The sequence below is a fragment of the Pipistrellus kuhlii genome, unplaced genomic scaffold (genome assembly GCF_014108245.1).
Source record: "Pipistrellus kuhlii isolate mPipKuh1 unplaced genomic scaffold, mPipKuh1.p scaffold_m20_p_11, whole genome shotgun sequence".
Taxonomy (NCBI): domain Eukaryota; kingdom Metazoa; phylum Chordata; class Mammalia; order Chiroptera; family Vespertilionidae; genus Pipistrellus; species Pipistrellus kuhlii.
This window is the reverse complement of record NW_023425416.1, coordinates 51437981-51457721: the sequence shown is the minus strand read 5'-3', so window position 1 is coordinate 51457721 and position 19741 is coordinate 51437981. Positions and strand designations below refer to the sequence as shown.

The 19741-nt window shown below is 70.0% G+C and overlaps 1 protein-coding gene and 1 long non-coding RNA gene across 3 annotated transcripts in view; one reads left to right on the top strand and one right to left on the bottom strand.

The window, feature by feature from the left end:
• Positions 1 to 1298: 1298 nt before the first annotated feature.
• SLC38A3 (solute carrier family 38 member 3) lies at positions 1299 to 13586 on the top strand. 2 transcript variants are annotated; one of them, XM_036432244.2, is made up of 16 exons: positions 1299 to 1359; positions 7359 to 7505; positions 7594 to 7672; positions 7764 to 7879; positions 8432 to 8505; positions 8578 to 8670; positions 8753 to 8834; positions 9558 to 9640; positions 9724 to 9782; positions 9983 to 10135; positions 10214 to 10293; positions 11711 to 11811; positions 11947 to 12071; positions 12206 to 12350; positions 13242 to 13345; positions 13441 to 13566. In XM_036432244.2, exons 2-16 carry the CDS (start codon positions 7405 to 7407, stop codon positions 13543 to 13545), a joined length of 1500 nt encoding a protein of 499 aa, XP_036288137.1. In that variant the 5' UTR covers positions 1299 to 1359; positions 7359 to 7404; the 3' UTR covers positions 13546 to 13566. The 2 variants fall into 2 exon arrangements, with proteins under 2 accessions (XP_036288137.1, XP_045435518.1); XM_045579562.1 differs by having other exon boundaries at positions 1305 to 1361; positions 7362 to 7505; positions 13441 to 13586.
• The window catches only part of LOC123652080, a 22790-nt gene continuing 16520 nt past the window's right edge, over positions 13472 to 19741 (bottom strand). Inside the window, exon 3 of the long non-coding RNA XR_006741184.1 lies at positions 13472 to 13567. This is a non-coding gene — a long non-coding RNA (uncharacterized LOC123652080). The remainder of the gene's footprint in view (positions 13568 to 19741) is intronic.

The following is a 19741-nucleotide window of genomic DNA, read 5'->3' as shown; positions in this document are numbered from 1 at the left end:
CTTTGCAAATGGCTCCCGGCAGCACAGCGTTCTGTGGGAGATGGCCAGGCCAGCACCCCTGGCCAGAACCGCCCCACGTGAATCTGCCCCCTCCCCCCCGGCAGTCCTCACGCCCCTGGGAGGTGGAAGAACTGGGATCCCTCGTGACCAGTCACCTCTGACCTGGGGATCCCACCAGCTCCAGACCCAGGGGAAAGCCAGCCCCTTGGACCTGCAGGCTAGGGAGGGGGGAGGTGTCAGCCCCGGCCCCTCCCGAGGGCCTGTCTGCAGCCCGCCCAGGCCTCTGGCGCTCCAGCCTCAGCTTCCCCAGCCCCGGGCTCACTCCCCTCCCCCCCTCAGGCTACGGAGCCACTTCCTGGAACTCCTGGGGACACTGAGGCACACAGGCTTGGCTGTGGCGCTGTGAGTCAGTGGGAAGAGACTCAGGAAGTCCTGACTCCCAGCCAGGAGCACCGGGTCAGGAGGGGGCCCGGGCACAGACACCCAGGCGGGGCCCGGAGGCCACGGGACTCACAGGGCCAAAGCCAGAGGCTTCTCGGCCGGACAAGCTGCTGGGGGAACGCACCCCCAGCTCACCTCCGAGGTCCAGGCCTCCCCCCACTCCCTGCCCTCCTCCGGCACCAAAGTCGTGTGGGAAGCAGGTAAGGGTGGTATGGGACCCCCCAGGCCACCCCCAAACCCCTTGTTCCAGGGCACCGAGTCCCAGCCCACTTCCCGTGGGCAGCCTGACAGCTGTCTCCCTCAGAAAGGAAGAAATGGGACCTGGCCAGGGAGGCCGGCGAGGCGCAGCCAGGCCCCAGCCCAGCGTGGCTACCTCCGTGCCCGGCTCCTGCCCCATCTGCTCAGCCTCAGCCGCGTCTGCCTGTCTGGGGTGAAGACAGAATTGATGCAGGGAACTCCCCCCCCCCCTGCACCCCTGCCCCACCTCTGCTGGGCGAGGGTGAGGAGGTGGGGAGCCCGGTGTCTGCGAGCCCCATTCAGGCTTCTCGCGCCGCCCAGGTGCCCCCCCACGCGGCTGGAGGGCCCCTGGGGCTCAGGGAGGCGAGGGCAGCGCCTTCCGGGGTGCAGGGGGCTCCCAGGGATCCGTTTCGGACGGGGCATTCCCGCTGGCCCCCAAGACTCCAGTGCGCCCCCCGGACCCGCGGCTCTCCTCCCAGGGCTCCCTCCGCTCCCGCCGCCCGGGGCCCCGGCCCGGCCTCTCCGGCCTCTCCCGGCCGCCCCGCCCCGGGCGCGGGGATAGGCGGCGGGGGGCGGGCCGGGGGCGGGGCCGGCGCCTTCATCCCCCGCCGCCCCGCGTGCGGCCGGGCAGAGGCAGCGGCAGCGGCCGGAGAGCGGAGCAGCGCGTCCCCGCCGCGAAGCAGGTACCGCCGCCCCGACCCCAGCCCCGCGCGCCCCCAGCCCCGCGCCGAGCCCTGCGGTCCCCCCTCCCGGTCCTCCCTCCCCCGGGGCCGGCCCCGGGCCGCTCCCCGCCCGCCCCGCCGCGGCCGGCGCCCCGTCCCGAGCCCCGAGCCCCGAGGCCGGACCCCGCGCGCCGGGCTGCGCCCCGAGCGGGAGCAGGTGGGGGGGGGGGGGCGCCTGGCCGCCCGGACTCCCGGCCTCCGAGCAGGGCCGGCCGGGCGGGCGGGACACGGGTCGGCGGCACCGATGGGCTGCCGCGGCCCGGCCTGTGCGCCGGGCTGGAGAGGCCCTGAGCGGCCGGAGCGCCGCCCCGACGGCACCTGGCGCGGACGGCGCGCTGCGGCGGGAGCCGCTATTTGACCCAGCTGCGGGCACGTGCTGGCCCCAGAGCCCTGCCATTTGCAGCCGGGCCACGGGCATGCGGGCACCGGGCGCTGCTGGGCACGAACCTGGGGGGGCTCGGGGTGCGCTCTTCTCCCACCCCCACCCCCACCCCGCTCAGGCCCCGGGGGCAGGCCCGGGGACTGTTTACACCTGGCCTGGGAGGGGGCCTGTGGGACCCACCCTCCCCGCCCCCCCCCTGGGGGTATGGGAGAGGGCCTTGCCCGTGGGGACACCTCCACCCAGGCGCATCCTTCCTGCAGACTCCCAGGAGGGCCTGGGCCCCTGGCTCCCCTGAGGCCTGTCCCCACCCCCTCCTCCCTTCCCCCCTCCCAGGCTGGCATGGGCTCCTTCCTTCTGGAAAGCAAGCACGTGCCTCCTAGATGCTCAGCCTGGAGCACAGAGAGCCACCGGGCACAGTGCCATCCAGGAGGGAGCTTCTGCACAGCCTGGAGGGCTTCCTGCAGGAAGCACCGGAGGTGGCAGGAGGTGGCAGGAGGCGGGCGGAGGAGGCCAGGCCCCACGCATCTCTCAGAGGCCTGGGGTGATAGGAGCAGGAGTGAGACTCAGTCCTGGGCATGGGGGGCAGGGACTGTCTCTGGTGGAGGTGGGGTATGTTATGTGTCTCAGAACTTGGTTCTGCCTGGACCCAGAGGGCACCCCCCCCCCCCCCCGTCCCCTCTATTCCGGTCCTTTCCGCCCAAAGCACCAACCCCCCAGTCCGGGGCTCCCGGAGGCTGCTCCTCTCCTGGTGTCTGCTGCCCCTTAGAGTCCCAGACAAATGGGGAAACTGAGGTGGAATGGGACTGGCTGGGTGGTTCCTGGTGTCTGGGTGGGGCCAGGGCAGGTTTCTGAACCGAGTGGAGCACACTCTGAACGTCTGGGCTGGGTGTGGGGACAGGCGCTCGGTGTGAAGGGAACATGTTTTGGGGGCATTTGTCGTCTGTGTGTGAAGGCTCGGGGTACGGGGGGGGGGGCGGCCTGTGCGTCCTGGGACGGGGCCCTGTGGGAGGATGCCCTCCCAGGCATGGCCCGGCCAGCTGCCCTGGAGCCAGGGAGATAGGCTGGGAGCGTGCCAAGGACCTTGAACCCCTGTTATTGGTTTAACAACATTTGCTGGGCACCTACTGTGTGCCCTGCGCACACTAGGTCTGGAGGGTGGAGGCTGGCCCTGGGCTCTGAGTAAGAAGACAAAAGCGGGGGGGGGGGGGGGGCGCGGGTTCCTAGGGGACCAGGCAGGCTTTGGGGGGCGAGGCGAAGGCGCAGCTGCTGGGGCAGGAGGGGCCTTCCGCCGCAGCTCAGGGAGGAGGGGGTGGCTCTGGATTTCCTCTCTGCAGGCCACGTCCTGTAGGCCCCTCCGCTGGCACGTCTTCACACGTGCGGGCCCCGCGGCCGGTCACTCCCACCGCGTCCTCTCCACATGGCTCTCCATTGTGTGGGGCGGACACGCCGGTGCTGCGAGGGGGTGCTTCCAGCTGGGCCCGCCGGGGCCCCAGGCTCAGCCGCACCCTCCGGATGTCCCTGCACCTGGTGGAGGGGCTGCCCGGAAACGCCGCGCCGCCTTTTGGTGGGTCCTCCGGGGTCCTGCCTGGTCACCCCTGCGGGCTCCCAGGTCTGCTGCCTGCTCCCCTGGGCCTCCGGCTGCCTCGCGGCTCCCGGGCCGGGTCTGTCTCTCTCTGTCCCTGTCCCTGGCTGTCTCGCCTCTGTTCCTTTCTCCCCTTCGCTGTCACTGACTGCTGAGCCGCCTCTGGCTGTCGTCTCCCTCCCTGTCTGACTGTCCAGCCGCCTCCCTCTGTGTCCTTCCCTCTGTTTGTGTCCCTATGCCCACCCGCTCCTCTCTGACCCCCTGTCCCCGTCCGGATCGGGCGCGTGGACAGCATGTGTCGTGTGTTTTCTCTCTCTGACGCTCGGCCCTCCCTCTCCTCTCTCTGCCTCCCGGACGTGGGCTGGAGCCTCTCCTCCAGGCTGACCTTGCCGCCAGCCCCCCCATCGGGGTCTCCGGCGAGTCCTGAGCTGCCCCGGGCCCCGCTCCGGCTCTCTCTGGGGCCGGGAGGCCGGCTGTCCAAATATTTGGCCGCCTCCAGGGGATTCCGGGTCAGCAGGGGGAGGACGGGCTGGCTGGCGCGGGGTCTTCCCTGCTCCTGGGGGCCCCGGGCATGTGATGTCCTGTCCTCCGCCTCAGCGGGGCCTCCGCTCCACGGCCCTCTCAGCGGGCTGGCCGCGGGGCGGGGGCCGCGGCTGGCTCCAGGCCCGAGGAGCGCCGCGAGGTTCCAGCCCCGGCCGCTCCGGGTCAGCCCGAGCGAGGAGGGTCCAGGCTGGTGGGCGGGGAGGCCTCGGTGTCGGGCCGGGCCCAGCTCTGCGCATCTGCTGAGCGTCTGGAAAACACCCCGACACAGAGTCCACCTCCCGGCCCCCCTTCCGGGCGCCCGGAAGACGGGGGTGTGGCCCCAGGCGCAGGCCGGGAGCCAGGGGTGGGGGGCACCGGCGTGGCCCCACAGTGACACTCTGGTCACCGGCCTCACCCCTTGGCCACTTACCCGTGGTGCGGACAAGGAGGGGGTGGTGGACGGAGAACTGGGTCTGCTGAGGTCAAAATGGGGAGCTGTGGTGCTGGGGGGGGTGACACCTCCCCGCTCTGGACACACTCCCCATGCCCCGGTCCCGGACCCCTGGCCTCGGCGAGCGGCTTCCCGCGATGCTTGTGGCTGCAGTCCGACGGGGAGGCCAGTCTCCCTATTGGCCCACAGCTTGCCCGGGGAGGGTGTGTTCCCTCTGAGGTCGGGGAGCAGGCGGGCAGAGGGGTGCCAGGCTGGAGGGGGCAGTGATCAGGATGGGGGAGCTGGGGCCGGGGCAGGCCTCAGCCCTGAGACCCCAGGGGTAGCCACGAAGGAGCCCCCGGGCTGGGCTGGGTAGGCCGCCCCGGCAGGGGAAGGGGGGGGGGGCCGTGGCCTCGGGCGACCGAGGGGCCTGGGGGAGGGGAGGAAGCAGTGCTTCCCCCGCGCTGACACACCGGCCGGATCCGGGCCGCGAGTCTAATTAGCCAAACCCGGCACCTGCCACGGTGTGCTGACGGGTTCGCACCGCGTGGCGGGGGCGGGCGCCGCTGTGTCCCCGCGTCCTTATCTCGCGCAGAGCAAACAGGGCCGCGGCCTGGCCATCGATTTCCTGCCCCAGCCCGGCGGCCCTGACGGATGCCATCCTGATGCCCCCCGGGTCACGGGACCGCCGCCCGCAGCCCCGCTCCGAGCCGGGTGCTCCGGGGGCAGAGGCCTCGCTGTGGCCACACTCGGCACCCTGGGAGGACGGGCAGACGCTGAGCTCTGAGCTCTGGCCATGGGCAGGCGGCTCAGCCCAGACGCAGAGTGCGGACGGTCCCCCGAGTCCACCCCGAACCCCCGGTAGAGAAGCCTGGGGAGTAGCAGGCCCGAGGGGAGCGGGGAGGGGGTCAGACATGGCGGCTGGCCTCAGGGGCGGGCTGGGGGTCCACCCTGGGCCCCTGGCCCTGAGCCCTGCACTAGAGAGAAGTACCAGCTCCTTGGCTTGGCCTTCAAGGCCTGTCGGGCTTGCCTGTGGCCACGGAACCTTCACTGTCCCCCTCACAGCCAGCCTCACACCACACCCCGGGGCCTTTGCCCACGCTGTGTGCTCTGCTTGGATCACTCTCTCCTACTTCCCCACCATGGAGACTCCCTCGCCGCCGCCTCCAGGAAGCCCTCCATGATGCCTCACTCTCCCCTTCTCTGAGCCCCGGCCTGTGCAGTTCACACTCCGCTGCAGCAAGAGCCAGGAGGTGGTGGTGAGGGGCTTGGGGCTTTGTCATGTCCAGACTGAAAGCCAGTCGAGGGTTCATGCTAGCCATGTCCTCTCTGGGTCCCCAGGCCAGACCAAGAGCCCTGAAAGTCAGCTCTGGTCCTGCTGGGGGTGAGGAGCCTGGAGCCGGCCCGGCCCCGTGGCTGTGACCGTGCTGGGCCTGCGGGCTCCCTGGCGGCAGTGCCCGGCTGCCGGGAGGGGTGTTAGGGCAGAGGAGGGCGCGTTGAGCCGGCTGCCGACTCAGCACCGAGGGCCTGTCCCAGCCTGCCCAGGTGGGAGGCCGGGGAGGGAACCCCAGCTCAGAGCCGGGCACTGGAGTGACTCAGCACGCCAGGTGCTGGCACCTCCACAGCAGCTGGGCCCGTGGAGGGCGCGGGCGGCAGGCGCGGGCGGCAGGCGCGGGCGGCAGCGCGGAGCAGGCTGACGTCAGGGACCCGGTCCGGGGACAAAGTGTGAGAAGACACGTTCACAGCGAGGTCCCGGGGCAGGGCTGCCGGGGCGGGGGGGGGGGGGGGCAGACTCTGCCCCAGAGGAGGGCAGGCAGGTGGAGGGGGTCCGCGGTGCCAGCCTGGGGTCCCTGGGAACAGCACGTGTGGCCTCTGAGCTCCGGTCAGTTCCGTGTGGCTGCGGCCGCTGGGACACGGGGCCCGAGGCCTGAGCCTGGCCGCCCGTCCCTCCCCGGCCCCCAGGCTGCGGTCCTGCTGCTCCAGGTTCAAGAGCAGCCCCAGGCCCCTCGGGTGAGTGCGGGCCGGAGGGCTCAGGCAGGACCGGGGCTCCGGCAGAGGGGGTGCCCTGGCGCAGGACGAGGCTCTGGCTGACCTGCTTGGCAGTGCCAGCCGCTCGCTGGGCACCACGCTGGCCTTGCTCTCCTGCTGGCCAGTGGCCCTCCGAGTGGCCTTATAGGTCCCGAGGGCGCTGTGCCAGGGGCCCTCGGGCACAGGTGGGCGGCTCCCGTCCCCGGGGTTAGGAGGGGCCAGTGAGGTGTCCGGGCCGTGAGCAGACCGGGGGGAGGGGGCGGGCCAGGCAGGGCTACTTCCATGAGCCCCACGGGAGTCATGCCCCGGAGCAGGGAAGGGGCCCGTGGCACGGCCCGAGCCCTGGCCTGGGCTCCAGGAAGGGGCTGCTCAGAGGGCCCTGGCGGTGGGCGGGCACCTAAGGGCCCTGAGGCCAGGGCTGGTGCAGGGCGAGGCCTGTGTGGCCCAGAGGACGGCCCGGGGCACCCGTTTCCCGGAAGGCGGCGAGCGGCCGGTCCCAGGTGTCCGGCACCCAGCACTGCCTCCGGCCTCCTGGCTCCGAGGGGGTGGCCTCCGCGCCTGCCATTCCCAGCGCCAGCCCGGGGCCCACAGAGGGCCTTTGTTCCGGCTGCCAGCAGTGCCCGCCGGGCGGCTGGGAACCGGGCCCACAGCCCTCACCCCTTCTCCAGCCTCCAGCCGTCGGGCTGTGCCACTGTGGGCTGGCCAGGAGGCCCCTGGCACACAGCGCGGCACAGGACGCCGTCTCCCGGCGCGCACTCCAGGGAGGGGACAGTCCGGGCCCCCGAGTGGGACGTGGGGGCCTGGGACTCTGCATCCGGCTCCCTGGCGCCACTGGGCTCTGAACGTGGGGCATCCGACTGACCCTCCCTCCCCGATGAGGCCTCAGGGCTCCCTGGGCCGGCGTGTGTGCTGGGTGTGAGGGGAGCACTGTCCCCCACAGGCAGGTTCCGGGGGCCGCAGCAGAGCGGCCGGCCTGTGGGCCTGGCGCTGGGCTCACCGGGGGCCTCCGCTCCGCAGGCTTCTGAGTGTCAGCGTGAGAGCGAGCGAGGCTGTCGGAGCCATGGAGGCGCCTGTGCAGACGGAGATGCTGGAGCTGGTGCCCAACGGCAAGCACTCGGAGGGGCTGCCCCCGGCAGGCACCCCCGCCTCGGGCAATGAGAGGTGAGCGGGGCTGCGGGGCTGCGGGGCGGGGGCCGCCATGGCTCGGCGCGGGGCGGGCTGAGCTGACTGCTGCCGGCCGTGCCTGCAGGGTCCAGGCGCCCCGGAGCCGGGTGGAGGGCGAGGACTTCCTGCAGAAGAGCCCGGACAAGGAGCCGCACTTCACTGACGTGAGCGGGCAGGAGGGCACGGCACCCTGGCTGGGCGCAGGGCGGGAGGGGCTGAGCGCCGCCCCTGCTGACGTGCCCCTCCCCGCCGCAGTTTGAGGGGAAGACCTCCTTCGGGATGTCCGTGTTCAACCTGAGCAACGCCATCATGGGCAGCGGCATCCTGGGCCTGGCCTACGCCATGGCCAACACGGGCATCGTCCTCTTCCTGTGAGTGCCGGCTCCCGCCCGCGGACGGGCGACGGGGGGCAGTCACACACGCAGCCCGGACCGTGGCCGAGCCGGCCGCGGCCAGGCAGGTGCAGCGCACCGCCCTCCTGTGGGGACCCGTGGAGCCCGTGGCCAGGCCCGTGTGCCCACGTGTCCTCACGGGAGCGCTGCCCGCAGCCAAGGGTACACATGTCTGTCCCAAGAACTCGGGAGGGGCGGGCTGGCAGGGCCTCTCCTGGATCAGGTCCTTCTGGGTCAAACCAGCTGGGGCTCACCCCCCAGGGGCCTGCTGAGCATGTGCCCATGGGGGTCCAGCCTGGTCCCAGAGCCCCTCCAGGCCTCCCAGGGGCCCCCAAACCTCCCAGGGCCCCCCCGATCTCCCAGGGCCCCCCCAGGCCTCTCAGGGCCCCCCCAAACCTCCCAGGGCCCCCCCGATCTCCCAGGGCCCCCCCGGACCTCCCAGGGTCCCCCGACCTCCCAGGGCTCCCCGACCTCCCAAGGCCCCTGCCTCCGCTGGCTCGGGAGCCCAGGGGTCTTCTCTCCATCGCCCAGGTTCCTGCTGACGGCCGTGGCCCTGCTCTCCAGCTACTCCATCCACCTGCTGCTCAAGTCCTCGGGGGTCGTGGGTGAGCCTCGGGTGCACCCGGGGGGGGGGGGGTGGCAGGGGGGGGCGCTCCTGACCGACCCCTTGCCCGCAGGGATCCGTGCCTACGAGCAGCTGGGCTACCGCGCCTTCGGGACCCCCGGCAAGCTGGCGGCCGCCCTGGCCATCACGCTGCAGAACATCGGAGGTGCGGGCAGCCCTGGCGGGGGGGGGGGGGGGCGCCTGAGGGAGGGCTGGCCGCTGACCCGCGCCCGCCCGCCCCTCCCCAGCCATGTCCAGCTACCTGTACATCATCAAGTCCGAGCTGCCCCTGGTCATCCAGACCTTCCTGAACCTGGAGGAGAAAACTTCGTGAGCCCCGGGGGGGGCTGGGGAGGGGGGAGGCACCGTCGGCCCCGGGAGCCCAGGGGCCGGGGAGAGACCCCGCGATGCCGGGGGAGGGGCAGAGAGCTGGCAGGAGAAACCACATCCAGCCACGCCTGGCCGTGAGCACCTCGTCTTACCCCCCCCGCCCCCCAGAGCCACCGGGCGGGTGAGGTCAGGGCCTGTGCGCAGGGAGGGCCGAGGGCCGAGGGCTTAGCTCTAAGCGCCTCTATCCCTGCTGGGGCCACGTGAGCCCCGCCAGGAGGCTAAGCCCGGGCTGTCCCAGTTGCCCATCCCCAGCTCAGCTGGGGGATGGCGTCCGCCATGTGGCTGAGTCGGGCAGAGAAGACAGGAGAGCAGCGGGGCTGCCACAGACAGCACACCCCCACCCTACCCCGGGCCGTTCCCGGGAGCTGGCCTTCGGCTGCCCGGGGCCGGTCCTGTCCTGTCCCTTCAGTTCCCACGGGCGGGGCAGGGGGACACGGCTCAGGCGGGAAAGCCCAGCCCATGGAAAGGCTTGCCCCCGAGCAGCGTCTTTCTCCCCCGCTTCCTGGGGTCCTGGGGAGGCGGGGCCAGACCTCCGGGCCCTGAGCAAACAGCACAGCCTGGTGGAGTGCCCCACCGCCACCCCTCGCAGGGCCCAGGGCAGGAGGCTCGGTGCCCCCGGCGGGAGGCTGCGGGCTCTGACCCGCTCCCGCCCCCGTCCCGCAGGGACTGGTACATGGACGGGAACTACCTGGTGATCCTGGTCTCAGTCACCATCATCCTGCCACTGGCTCTGATGCGGCAGCTCGGTGAGTGCCGGGCCGGGCCGGGCCTGGGAGGGGGGCGAGGACGGGCCAGAGAGACCCCGTCTCATGGCCCCTCCCGTGCGCAGGTTACCTGGGCTACTCCAGCGGCTTCTCGCTCACCTGCATGCTGTTCTTCCTCGTTGCGGTGAGTCCCCGCTGGTCAGGGAGGAGGCAGGCCCCCCCCCCCTGTCAGAGGGAGGAGGCAGCCCCACCCCCCTGGGCCCTGTCAGAGGGAGGAGGCAGCCCCACCCCCTGGTCCCTGTCAGAGGGAGGAGGCAGCTCCCCATCTGGTCTAGATCAGAGCGACTTCCCAGGCAGTCGCCCCCTGACCCTCTCCCCCCCCAGGTCATCTATAAAAAGTTCCATGTGCCATGCCCGCTGCTCTCCCCCTCTGCCAACGTCACAAGCAACTCCAGCCTCGGGGAGGAGACGCCACCCCTGGGGGAGCCTTTCAGCTCAGACTCCTGCACCGCAAACTACTTCACTCTCAACATACAGGTCCTGCCGGGCCGGGGCGGGGGCGGGGGCGGGCCGGGGAGGCCGAGGGGCGGCCCTGACGGTCCCGTGCTCCCCCAGACGGCATACACCATCCCCATCATGGCCTTCGCCTTCGTCTGCCACCCCGAGGTGCTGCCCATCTACACGGAGCTCAAGGAGTAGGTCCCGCGGACGGCGGCTGCTGAGCGGGCGGGCCAGGAGTGTGTCCTCAGGGGGTTGGCAGGCCTCCGGGTGCTATAGGTGATGGGGGACGGACCTCCGGGTGCTGTAGGTGATGGGGGAGTGGACCTCCGGGTGCTGTAGGTGAAGGGGCAGACCTCCGGGTGCTGTAGGTGACGGGGGCGGACCTCCGGGTGCTGTAGGTGACAGGGGCGGACCTCCTCCGGGTGCCGTAGGTGAAGGGGGCGGACCTCCGGGTGCCGTAGGTGATGGGGGGGCGGACCTCCGGGTGCTGTAGGTGACGGGGGCGGACCTCCGGGTGCTGTAGGTGACGGGGCAGACCTCCGGGTGCCGTAGGTGACGGGGGGCGGACCTCCGGGTGCCGTAGGTGACGGGGGGCGGACCTCCGGGTGCCGTAGGTGGCGGGGGGCGGACCTCCGGGTGCCGTAGGTGACGGGGGGCGGACCTCCGGGTGCTGTAGGTGAAGGGGCAGACCTCCGGGTGCTGTAGGTGACGGGGGCGGACCTCCGGGTGCCGTAGGTGACGGGGGCGGACCTCCGGGTGCCGTAGGTGACGGGGGCGGACCTCCGGGTGCTGTAGGTGAAGGGGCAGACCTCCGGGTGCTGTAGGTGACGGGGGCGGACCTCCGGGTGCTGTAGGTGACAGGGGCGGAACTCCGGGTGCCGTAGGTGAAGGGGGCGGACCTCCGGGTGCTGTAGGTGAAGGGGCAGACCTCCGGGTGCTGTAGGTGACAGGGGCGGACCTCCGGGTGCCGTAGGTGACGGGGGCGGACCTCCGGGTGCTGTAGGTGACAGGGGCGGAACTCCGGGTGCCGTAGGTGAAGGGGGCGGACCTCCGGGTGCTGTAGGTGATGGGGGGGCGGACCTCCGGGTGCTGTAGGTGATGGGGGGGCGGACCTCCGGGTGCTGTAGGTGACGGGGGCGGACCTCCGGGTGCCGTAGGTGACGGGGCGCGGACCTCCGGGTGCCGTAGGTGACGGGGGGCGGACCTCCGGGTGCCGTAGGTGACGGGGGGCGTACCTCCGGGTGCCGTAGGTGACGGGGGGCGGACCTCCGGGTGCCGTAGGTGACGGGGGGCGGACCTCCGGGTGCTGTAGGTGACGGGGGCGGACCTCCGGGTGCCGTAGGTGACGGGGGGGTGGGGGGGTTGGCGGACCTCCGGGTGCTGTAGGTGACGGGGGTGGCGGACCTCCGGGTGCTGTAGGTGATGGGGGCAGACCTCCGGGTGCTGTAAGTGAAGGGGCAGACCTCCGGGTGCCGTAGGTGATGGGGGGGGGAGGGGGAGGGACAGGAAGGAGGTGTGGGGAGGGGCAATGCCAGAGAGGCCGGGCCTGTGGGTCTGTCTCCCGGCGTGGCCCAGCCCGGCACCAAGGGCCCCCCCCACCCGCCCTCGCAGCCCCTCCAAGAGGAAGATGCAGCACATCTCCAACCTGTCCATCGCCGTCATGTACGTCATGTACTTCCTGGCCGCGCTCTTCGGCTACCTCACCTTCTACGGTAGGTGCTGGCCGCGGCGGGGCAGGCCGGGCACCCACCACAGGCACAGCATCGGGGGACCCATGCCCAAGCCCACCCCCTGCCCGGCCACCTGCTGACCCCCCTCCCCGCCTGCTGACCCCTCCCGCTGCGCAGACCGCGTGGAGTCGGAGCTGCTGCACACCTACAGCCAGGTGGACCCGTTTGACGTGCTGATCCTGTGCGTGCGCGTGGCTGTGCTGACGGCGGTCACACTCACCGTGCCCATCGTGCTGTTCCCCGTGAGCTGGCGGCCGGGGGGCTGGCCGGGGGGCGGGGCTGGGGGGGTGGAATGGCCGGGGGGGGCTGGGCAGGGGTAGGGGGGTGGAATGGCCAGGGCCGGGGTGGGCGAGGGGCTGACCCAGACCCTCCCCAGGTGCGCCGTGCCATCCAGCAGATGCTGTTCCCGAACCGGGAGTTCAGCTGGCTGAGGCACGTGATCATCGCCGTGCTGCTGCTCACCTGCATCAACCTGCTGGTCATCTTCGCCCCCAACATCCTGGGCATCTTCGGGATCATCGGTGAGCGGCGGCCGGCGGGCACCCCCCCCCCCGCCCCAACTTCTCTTTGCAGCTCCATTCGGGTTCCGGAGCTCACACCCACATTTACTTATTTATTTAAAGTCTTTAGTTGACTTGAGAGAGGGAAGGAGGGAGGGAAAAACATCGGATTTTGGATGCATTCATTGATTGCCCTTGTACGTGCCCTGACCCGGGATGGAACCTGCAGCCAGATGTATCCATCAGAATGACACTCTGACCACTGAGCTACCCGGCCAGGGCCTCCCACCCACGTGGAAGTGGTGGCTGCTGGCATGGCCTCCGTCTGAGGTCTGGTCTGTCAGGCTGTTTTGAGGACTCAGGCCCCCTGAGGCGGCGCCTCCACAGAGGGGTCCTGTCCCACCTTGTGCGTGAGGAACGTGAGGTTGAGTGACTGGGGGAGTCGCAGGGCCATCCACCCAGTGGGCAGGGAGCGGATTCAGGCCCAGGATCGTGGACGGCAGGTGGGGGCTCTGCCCTGGAAGAGCAGCCATTCTGAGACATCTCGTGGGGGACCCCTCAGGAGCCTGGCTCCCACTGCAGGGTCGGCCGCACTGCCGGGCTGAGCATCGTGGGTACCAAGGACAGAGCTCTGGGTCGTATGTATCCGAATTCCAACTCTAAGTGAGTCAGGCAGGAAGGAATCATTGGCTCAAAGAGGAGAAACGCTGTCAGGAATAGCTGCCTCCAGGAGCCCAGTCTCCTAAGCTCTGTCTCTGCCTCGCATTGTGCCTTCCTCTGTGCCAGCCTCCTTCCCCGAGATTGTTCTGACACCGGGCGCCAGCCTTCCACCAGGGGGCAGAGAAAGGGGGTCTGAGGGGCCCCTGTGTTTCCCCCTCCCTGGGCCCAGCCCTGAAGCGTGGTCTCCCGCAGGTGCCACGTCCGCCCCGTGCCTCATCTTCATCTTCCCCGCCGTCTTCTACTTCCGCATCGTGCCCCCCGAGACTGAGCCCGCCAAGTCCACCCCCAAGATGCTGGTGCGCGGGGCCCGGAGGCCGGTGGGTGGGTACGAAGCTGAGGGCTCGGCTCTGACCTCGGTCCTGACCCTGACCTCTGACCCCTGACCCCACAGGCCCTTGGCTTCGCTGTGCTTGGCTTCCTGCTGATGACCATGAGCTTGAGCTTCATCATCATTGACTGGGTGTCGGGGACCAGCCGGCAAGGAGGAAGCCACTAGGACTGCCGTCCTGCTCTGCCGACTCGCACCCAGGCCGGGCGGGGCCAGGAGGAAGGCGTGGCTGACGTGCCCTAACCCCGTCCTCTCTGGGGAAGGTTTTGTTTTTAAAAAGAGCCAGGACCAAGGCCCTCGGGCCCACCCTGCTGGGAACTGGCTGCAGCGCGTCTGAGCTGGGCACCGGGTGGGGCGGGGGTGTCAGGGGCTGCAGCCCTGCTCCCCTCATGTTGCCTCGATCCCCCAAACCCGTTCCCCCCTTGCACAGAGGCAGACTCTGAGTCACACCGCCTATGGGGCACACAGCGAGCACCAGGCCGCAGCTGCCCCCCACCTGGCTGCTGGGCCACAGCCCGACCCTGAGGCCCCACTGCCTTGCCCCCAAAGCCCCCACCCCCCACCCCGGGCCCTGGGCCCCTCACAGGCACTGGGCTCACGTCCTTGGACGCCCTTGTCCCCTCTCCCAGCCCCTCCACCAGGACCAGACCCCACCCTGCACCCGGAGCCAGCAGGTTCTCTCGGGGGGAGGCTGGTGTGGGGCCCCCAGGATCCCTGCCTGCACCTGCACCTGCACCAGCCCCGGGGAGGCTGGGACTCCCCACCAAGCCTGGGCTAAGCTCACGGGCCCGGGGCGGGAGCGGCTGGCGCGGCCTTTTATAAATATGACACACACGCTGCGTTCCGTTCTTGACCTCCGGGGGCCTGGGTTCCTGGAAGGCGGCGTGAGAGCGGGACGGGGGGTGACGGGGGCCCTCCTGCCTCTGTGCGGGGGTGGGGTGGGCACGGCGAGTCCCCCCTCCCCGTCCGTCCCACCACTGCGTGCCCAGACCCTGCGCTGGGCCTGGGCCAGGCTGCACACAGACCTGCTTTCTCCGGCGGCGGCGGCGAGGTGGGAGTGAATGGGCCGGGAAGTGGGACAGAGGCTCCGGAAGGAGGGAACGTGAGGCGCATCCAGTGCCGAGGGCTGCGGGCGCAGAGCCCCCTCCTGTCTGTCCGTCAGTCCGTCCGGGCGTGCAGCTGCTCTCCCCCAGCACCTGGTGGTGGTGGTGAGGGCGCCCAGGCCAGGCGGGGGCTGCGAGGAAGGAGGGGGCAGCCCAGGTGCCCGGCCCGGGAGGTGGGGGAGGGGGGCTGGGAGGCTGCCTGAGCCAGCGGGGCTCAGCGGGATGGAGTGGCCCAGGTCTTGGCACCAAAGCCTCATTAGCAGAGACCCTGTGCCCAGCAAGGCCTCCGGGGAAAGGGCAGCAGGAAAAATCCAGTTTGGACTGGCAGGGCGGCTGCCAGCATGGGCGCCCTGAAGAAAGGACTTCCTCACGCTGGTGGCGGCTGGGGCCGCGGCGTGCCAGGGCCCCCCAGGGGGAAGGGAGCGGGGAAGGGGGCTTCCTGCGCCTGGTTCCCATCAGCCGGGAGCCCCGGGACCCCAGAAGGACCTGGACCCAGGGCCGCCCTCGGGCGCTCTGGCTTCTTCCCCATCAGAGGCTGCAGCCTGGCCTCGAACCCTGGGCTCCTGGGAGCGGGAGGCAGCACAGGCAGGGGCCACCCCGCACACAGACCTGGGCCTATCCTCGCCCACCCTCGGTCCAGAGGCTGCAGGGCACATGCCCACCGCACACACAGGCGGCCTCCATGTCTGCTCCCCAGCAGGGCCGCCCTGGCCGGACGCCGGCAGCAGGTACCGGCCGCCACACCATGTCCAAGCTCACATGCCCCCGACTGAGCACGCGTGTCCATACCCGGCCCAGGAGCCCCGGTCAGCGTGAAACATTTTTTAAGAGGATCTCAGGTCTTTCTTCCTCTTTTCTGCTTTTAGAAACTTTCTCTGGCCCCGGCCAGTTCGGCTCAGTGGATAGAGTGTCGCCTGGCCAGTTCGGCTCAGTGGATAGAGGTTGGCCTGTGGGCTGAGGGGCCCCAGGTTTGGTTCTGACCAAGGGCACGCACCTCTATTGCAGGCTCGATCCCCAGCCCCAGTCAGGACACGTGCAGAAGGCAACAATTGATGTGTCTCTCCCTTCCGCTCTGAAAAGCAGCGGGAAATACCTGGGGGCGGACTAACAACCACATTTCTCTGAGGGGAAAAAAAACAACACAAAAGCCACACAAACACGAAAACATGTTCTACTTGGAATATTGACAAGACAGAGCAGCAGAGTCCACACCAAAGGCCTACATTTTTCCTCCCTGCTCTTAGGGGGGCGTGCACCAGGAAGCGAGTGGGTGTGGACCAGGGCCTGGCCGGCGTGTGGGCTCAGTCCCCAGCAGGGGGCGTGCAGGAGGCAGCCGATCCATGATTCTCTCGATGCTTCTCTCTCTCTCCCTCTCCCTCTCTGAAATCAAGATTTTTTTTTTTTTGAGGAGAGCCCAGGAGGAGGCCCCTAAGCCTGGATCCCCTGCCCGCTGTGCACAGGTGCACATCTGCCTGCCAACCGAAGAGGGGTCAGGCATTCACCCGCCAGGTGTCCTGCGCCCTCTGAGCCGGGTGCCTCCTGCACCTGTGCCCACGCTGGCGCAGGGGGAGGCCCGCCTTCCAGGACTGCACTCCGGCCGGGCAGGGGGTTCAGACCAGAGACGGAGCAGCCAGGAGGTTCCAGCATGTGTGATGTGTGAGAGGATGCTTGGTGCTGCTATAGGAGGCAGACTGGCCAGGCGAGGGCCATGGAGCCAGGTGCAGGGTCGGCCTCGCTGGGAGAGGGGCCTGTGACCAGAGGTTTGCAGAGGGAGGAAGCCATGTGGGTGCCTGGGCGGGGGGGGGGGGGGGGGGGGGGGGGGGGGATCCCAGCAGAGGCAGCCAGTGCGAGGCCCGAAGGCAGGACATGCCTGGCCCTCACGTGGCCGATGTCAGGAGGGCAGGAGAGCATGGAGGGGGTGGGGGCCGGGAGGGGCAGGCAGGACTCGGTAATGACTAGAAGCTTAAATGGATCATTCTGGAGGCTGGACTCCGAGTGGGGGCTGGGGAGCCCGGGATGACCCTGACACAGGCCTAGCCCTCGGTGCAGACAGAGGCGTGGAGTGGCCCGGCCAGGCCGCACGGTTCCCTGATGGGGTAAGAGGGGAGGGACACAGACAAGTCAAAATGACGCCCAGCCCATGGGGACCGAGCTGCCCCTGCACCCGCTGGGGGAGGGGCAGGCTTGGGAGGGAGGTCAGTTTTGCCCATGAAACACGGGCTGGATGTCCGCATAGAGATGCCTAGTGGACGGTGGGCGTCTGGCCCGAGTTCAGCAGAGCGGCCAGCTCTGGAGCCTGGGTCTGGAAGGCTGAGGGAGTGACCGTAGGGAAAGCCGGGCCTGGGGAGGTGGGAGGTGAGCTGGGACGGAGGAGGGCAGCAGGCAGGTCTGAGCGCGGGCACATTCCTGCCAGGTGCTGGGAGGTGAGGCGGAACCGAGGCCCTGAGCAGCAGCAGCTGGTGGGAGGGACAGGAGGGGTGGGCGCTGGGAGCTGGCCAGCATCAGCTGCTCGTGCACATGAGGGTGGAGGGCTGGTCACACGCGGGCTGCCCAGGGCCAGGGAGGGCACGTGTGACCGGACTGACGGGGGGAGGAGGGGGAGGAGGAGGAGGAGGAGGGAGCTGGAGAGGCCATGGGTGGAATTTGTGCGAAGTGAGAGAAGCAGGGCCCACGGAGGCTTTTCGGGAAGACAGGGAGGACAACACTGCAGTAGCCGGTGTGGCTCAGGGGGCTGGAGTCCAGGGTTCGATCCTGGTCAGGGGCACAGGCCCGGGTTGCGGGCTCGGTCCCCAATGTGGGGCGTGCAGGAGGCAGCTGATCTGTGATTCCGTCTAATCATTGATGTTTCTACCTCCCTCTCCCTTCATCTCTGAATCAATAAACATATCAGTTAAAAGCCTGGGAGGAAGCAGCTGTGAGGCGCTGGCGGTGGGAGGTAAACGAAGACAGGGCAGGTCCTGGAGGAGCCGAGCTGGGAGGCAGGAGGTGGCGCTCGGATCCTTGGCATCAGGGAGTGCGCAGCTGGCCACCGGCAGACAGCGAGGGGCACCTGAGTCCGCGGTGCAGCCAGGGACCCCGGGAGCAGGTGGAGGGGCTGGGGGCATCCTCAGGCGTCGGCCTGGACCCCCAGTCCAGCCAGGCAGCCAGGACTAACTGTCAAACACCTGGGACGGTGATCGGGGGCCGGAAGTGACTTAGAAAGAGCAGCGGGGTGGGGGTGGGGTGGGGTCCGGACAGGAGAAGCCGCTTTCAGAACCGGAGGCTGCACACCCGCCTGCACTGGGCTGCGGCTCCCGGCGCCGCCGCCGGCCTCTGCTGCCCCCTGGCGGCCAGCGCAGCAGCCTGTGGCCGGCTGGTGGCTGCGGGCCGGGGCGGGTCCGAGGTTCCAGGGCGGGAAGGAGGCGGGTGGGAGACTTCGGGCGGTGAGGGAGGTCCCCTCAGGGCGGGCGGGAGCGTGAGGAGCTCGGCAGGGCCCTCGGGGAGCCAGGCCGCAGCCCCCAAGGGCTCCCTGATCCCGGAGAAAGGGGCCGGGTCCCGAGACCCAACCTTGGCCAAGGGTTCCGAGAGCCCCTCCCAGCGTTACCAGCCTCTCATCCCGGCCACGTTGTTGTTTTTGTTTGTTTTTTAACTATATTTTATTGATTTTTTAACAGAGAGGAAGGGAGAGGGATAGAGAGTTAGAAATATTGAGAGAGAAACATCGACCAGCTGCCTCTTGCACACCCCCTACCGGGGATGTGCCCACAACCAAGGTACATGCCCTTGACCGGAATCGAACCCGGGACCTTTCAGTCCGCAGACCGACGCTCTATCCACTGAGGCACACGGGTCAGGGCCTGCCACGTCTTTGAGGTCAAACTCAGCCCCTCGCTCGGCCCCGCCTGACCCTCGGGAAGCAGGTGTGTGTGTGTGTGTGTGTGTGTCCAGCGAGATGACCCCAAATCAGCGTCTCATCCTCGCTGTGGACTGGGGGGCGGGGGGAGAGGGCGTCCTGGGGCGGGTGTGGGGTCCGGGACCAGAAGGCAGAGGCGGTGGGGGCGGGCTGGAGGGGCGGGGCTGGAGAGCGCCCGGAGGCCGGGCTCAGACTGGGCGAGGGCGCGCGGCGTCCGGAGGCCCCGGACGGCGGCCCCGGGCAGGGTCCTCGCGGCCCCGCGGCGGCAGGTCGGCGAAGACGGGGAACCAGGCGGGAGGGCGGGCCGGCCGCGGGGTGACGGCGAGGGGAGGTGCGGGCTGGGCCGGCCTCTGCTCGCGCTGCGCCCCAGCCCCGCCAGGGGGCGCCGTTGCCCCGCAGAACCAGCGGGTCGCTGGCGGCCACCGAGTCCCGCACTAGGCCTAGAGAGGCCCGGAAGGGGCGGGGCGGCGCAGGGACCGCTTCCGGCCTCAGTGGGGCGGGGCTCAGAGGCTCCAGCGGGGAGCCGCCTGGGCGGGGCGTGTGGCGGACGTGGCGGGGCTGCGGTGGGCCGGGGCCGGACGTGTTTTCGGGGTCCCAGGGCGGCAGCGAGGGCGGGGGTGGGTCAGGGGCGGGAAGCCGATGGCGGAGGGACGGCCCAGCCTGCGAGGCTGCACCCGGCAGCTCTGCCCCAGGCCTGCGCCTCCTGGCCTGGGCCCGGTGCAATGGACAGCCTGGGGGTTCCCGGGAGCCTGACCTGGGAGCAGGGGTGCAGAAAGGGGAAGGGACTCCAGCAGGTGGGAGGGGGGCTTGGGGGTCCGCAAAGGTGGGACTGCAGGGGTGGGCGAAGGGAAGCCCTGGACACTGGTTTTCCTGAAATGCCTCAGCGATACCCGTTGGAGGAGAGGCTAAGCCTGAGGGCCCAGCAGGGAACCTGCTGGAGGGGCTGGGCTCAGCCAGTCATTCCAGCCCCGCCCGCTCCCCCGCCCCCATTCTCCTGGGGTCGGAGCAGCCCAGTCTCCACAGCTTCCCGCCATTACTCTTCCCTCCTGCACTACTTGGGGGTCACCCCTACCTCCCTCCTGCCCTCCGTACCCTCCTAGAGCCACAGGGAACTGCAGATGGTAGATCATGTCACTGCCCTAACGTCCTCGGGCCGTTTCTGTCACTCTGGGAACAAAATGTAAACTTTCCCTGCCCCAGGCTCCGATGCGCCTCTGCTGACCCCGCACAGCGATGAGCCCACAGGTGGCCTCTCCTGAGGCCTCGGCCTCTGGAGAGCTTTCCTCAGAGCCTGAAGCAGTCCCCGCCGGGCTCGCTGCTCTAACTCTGTGCAGTCGGCTCCCGGAAGCACATCAGAGCAGAGCCGGCC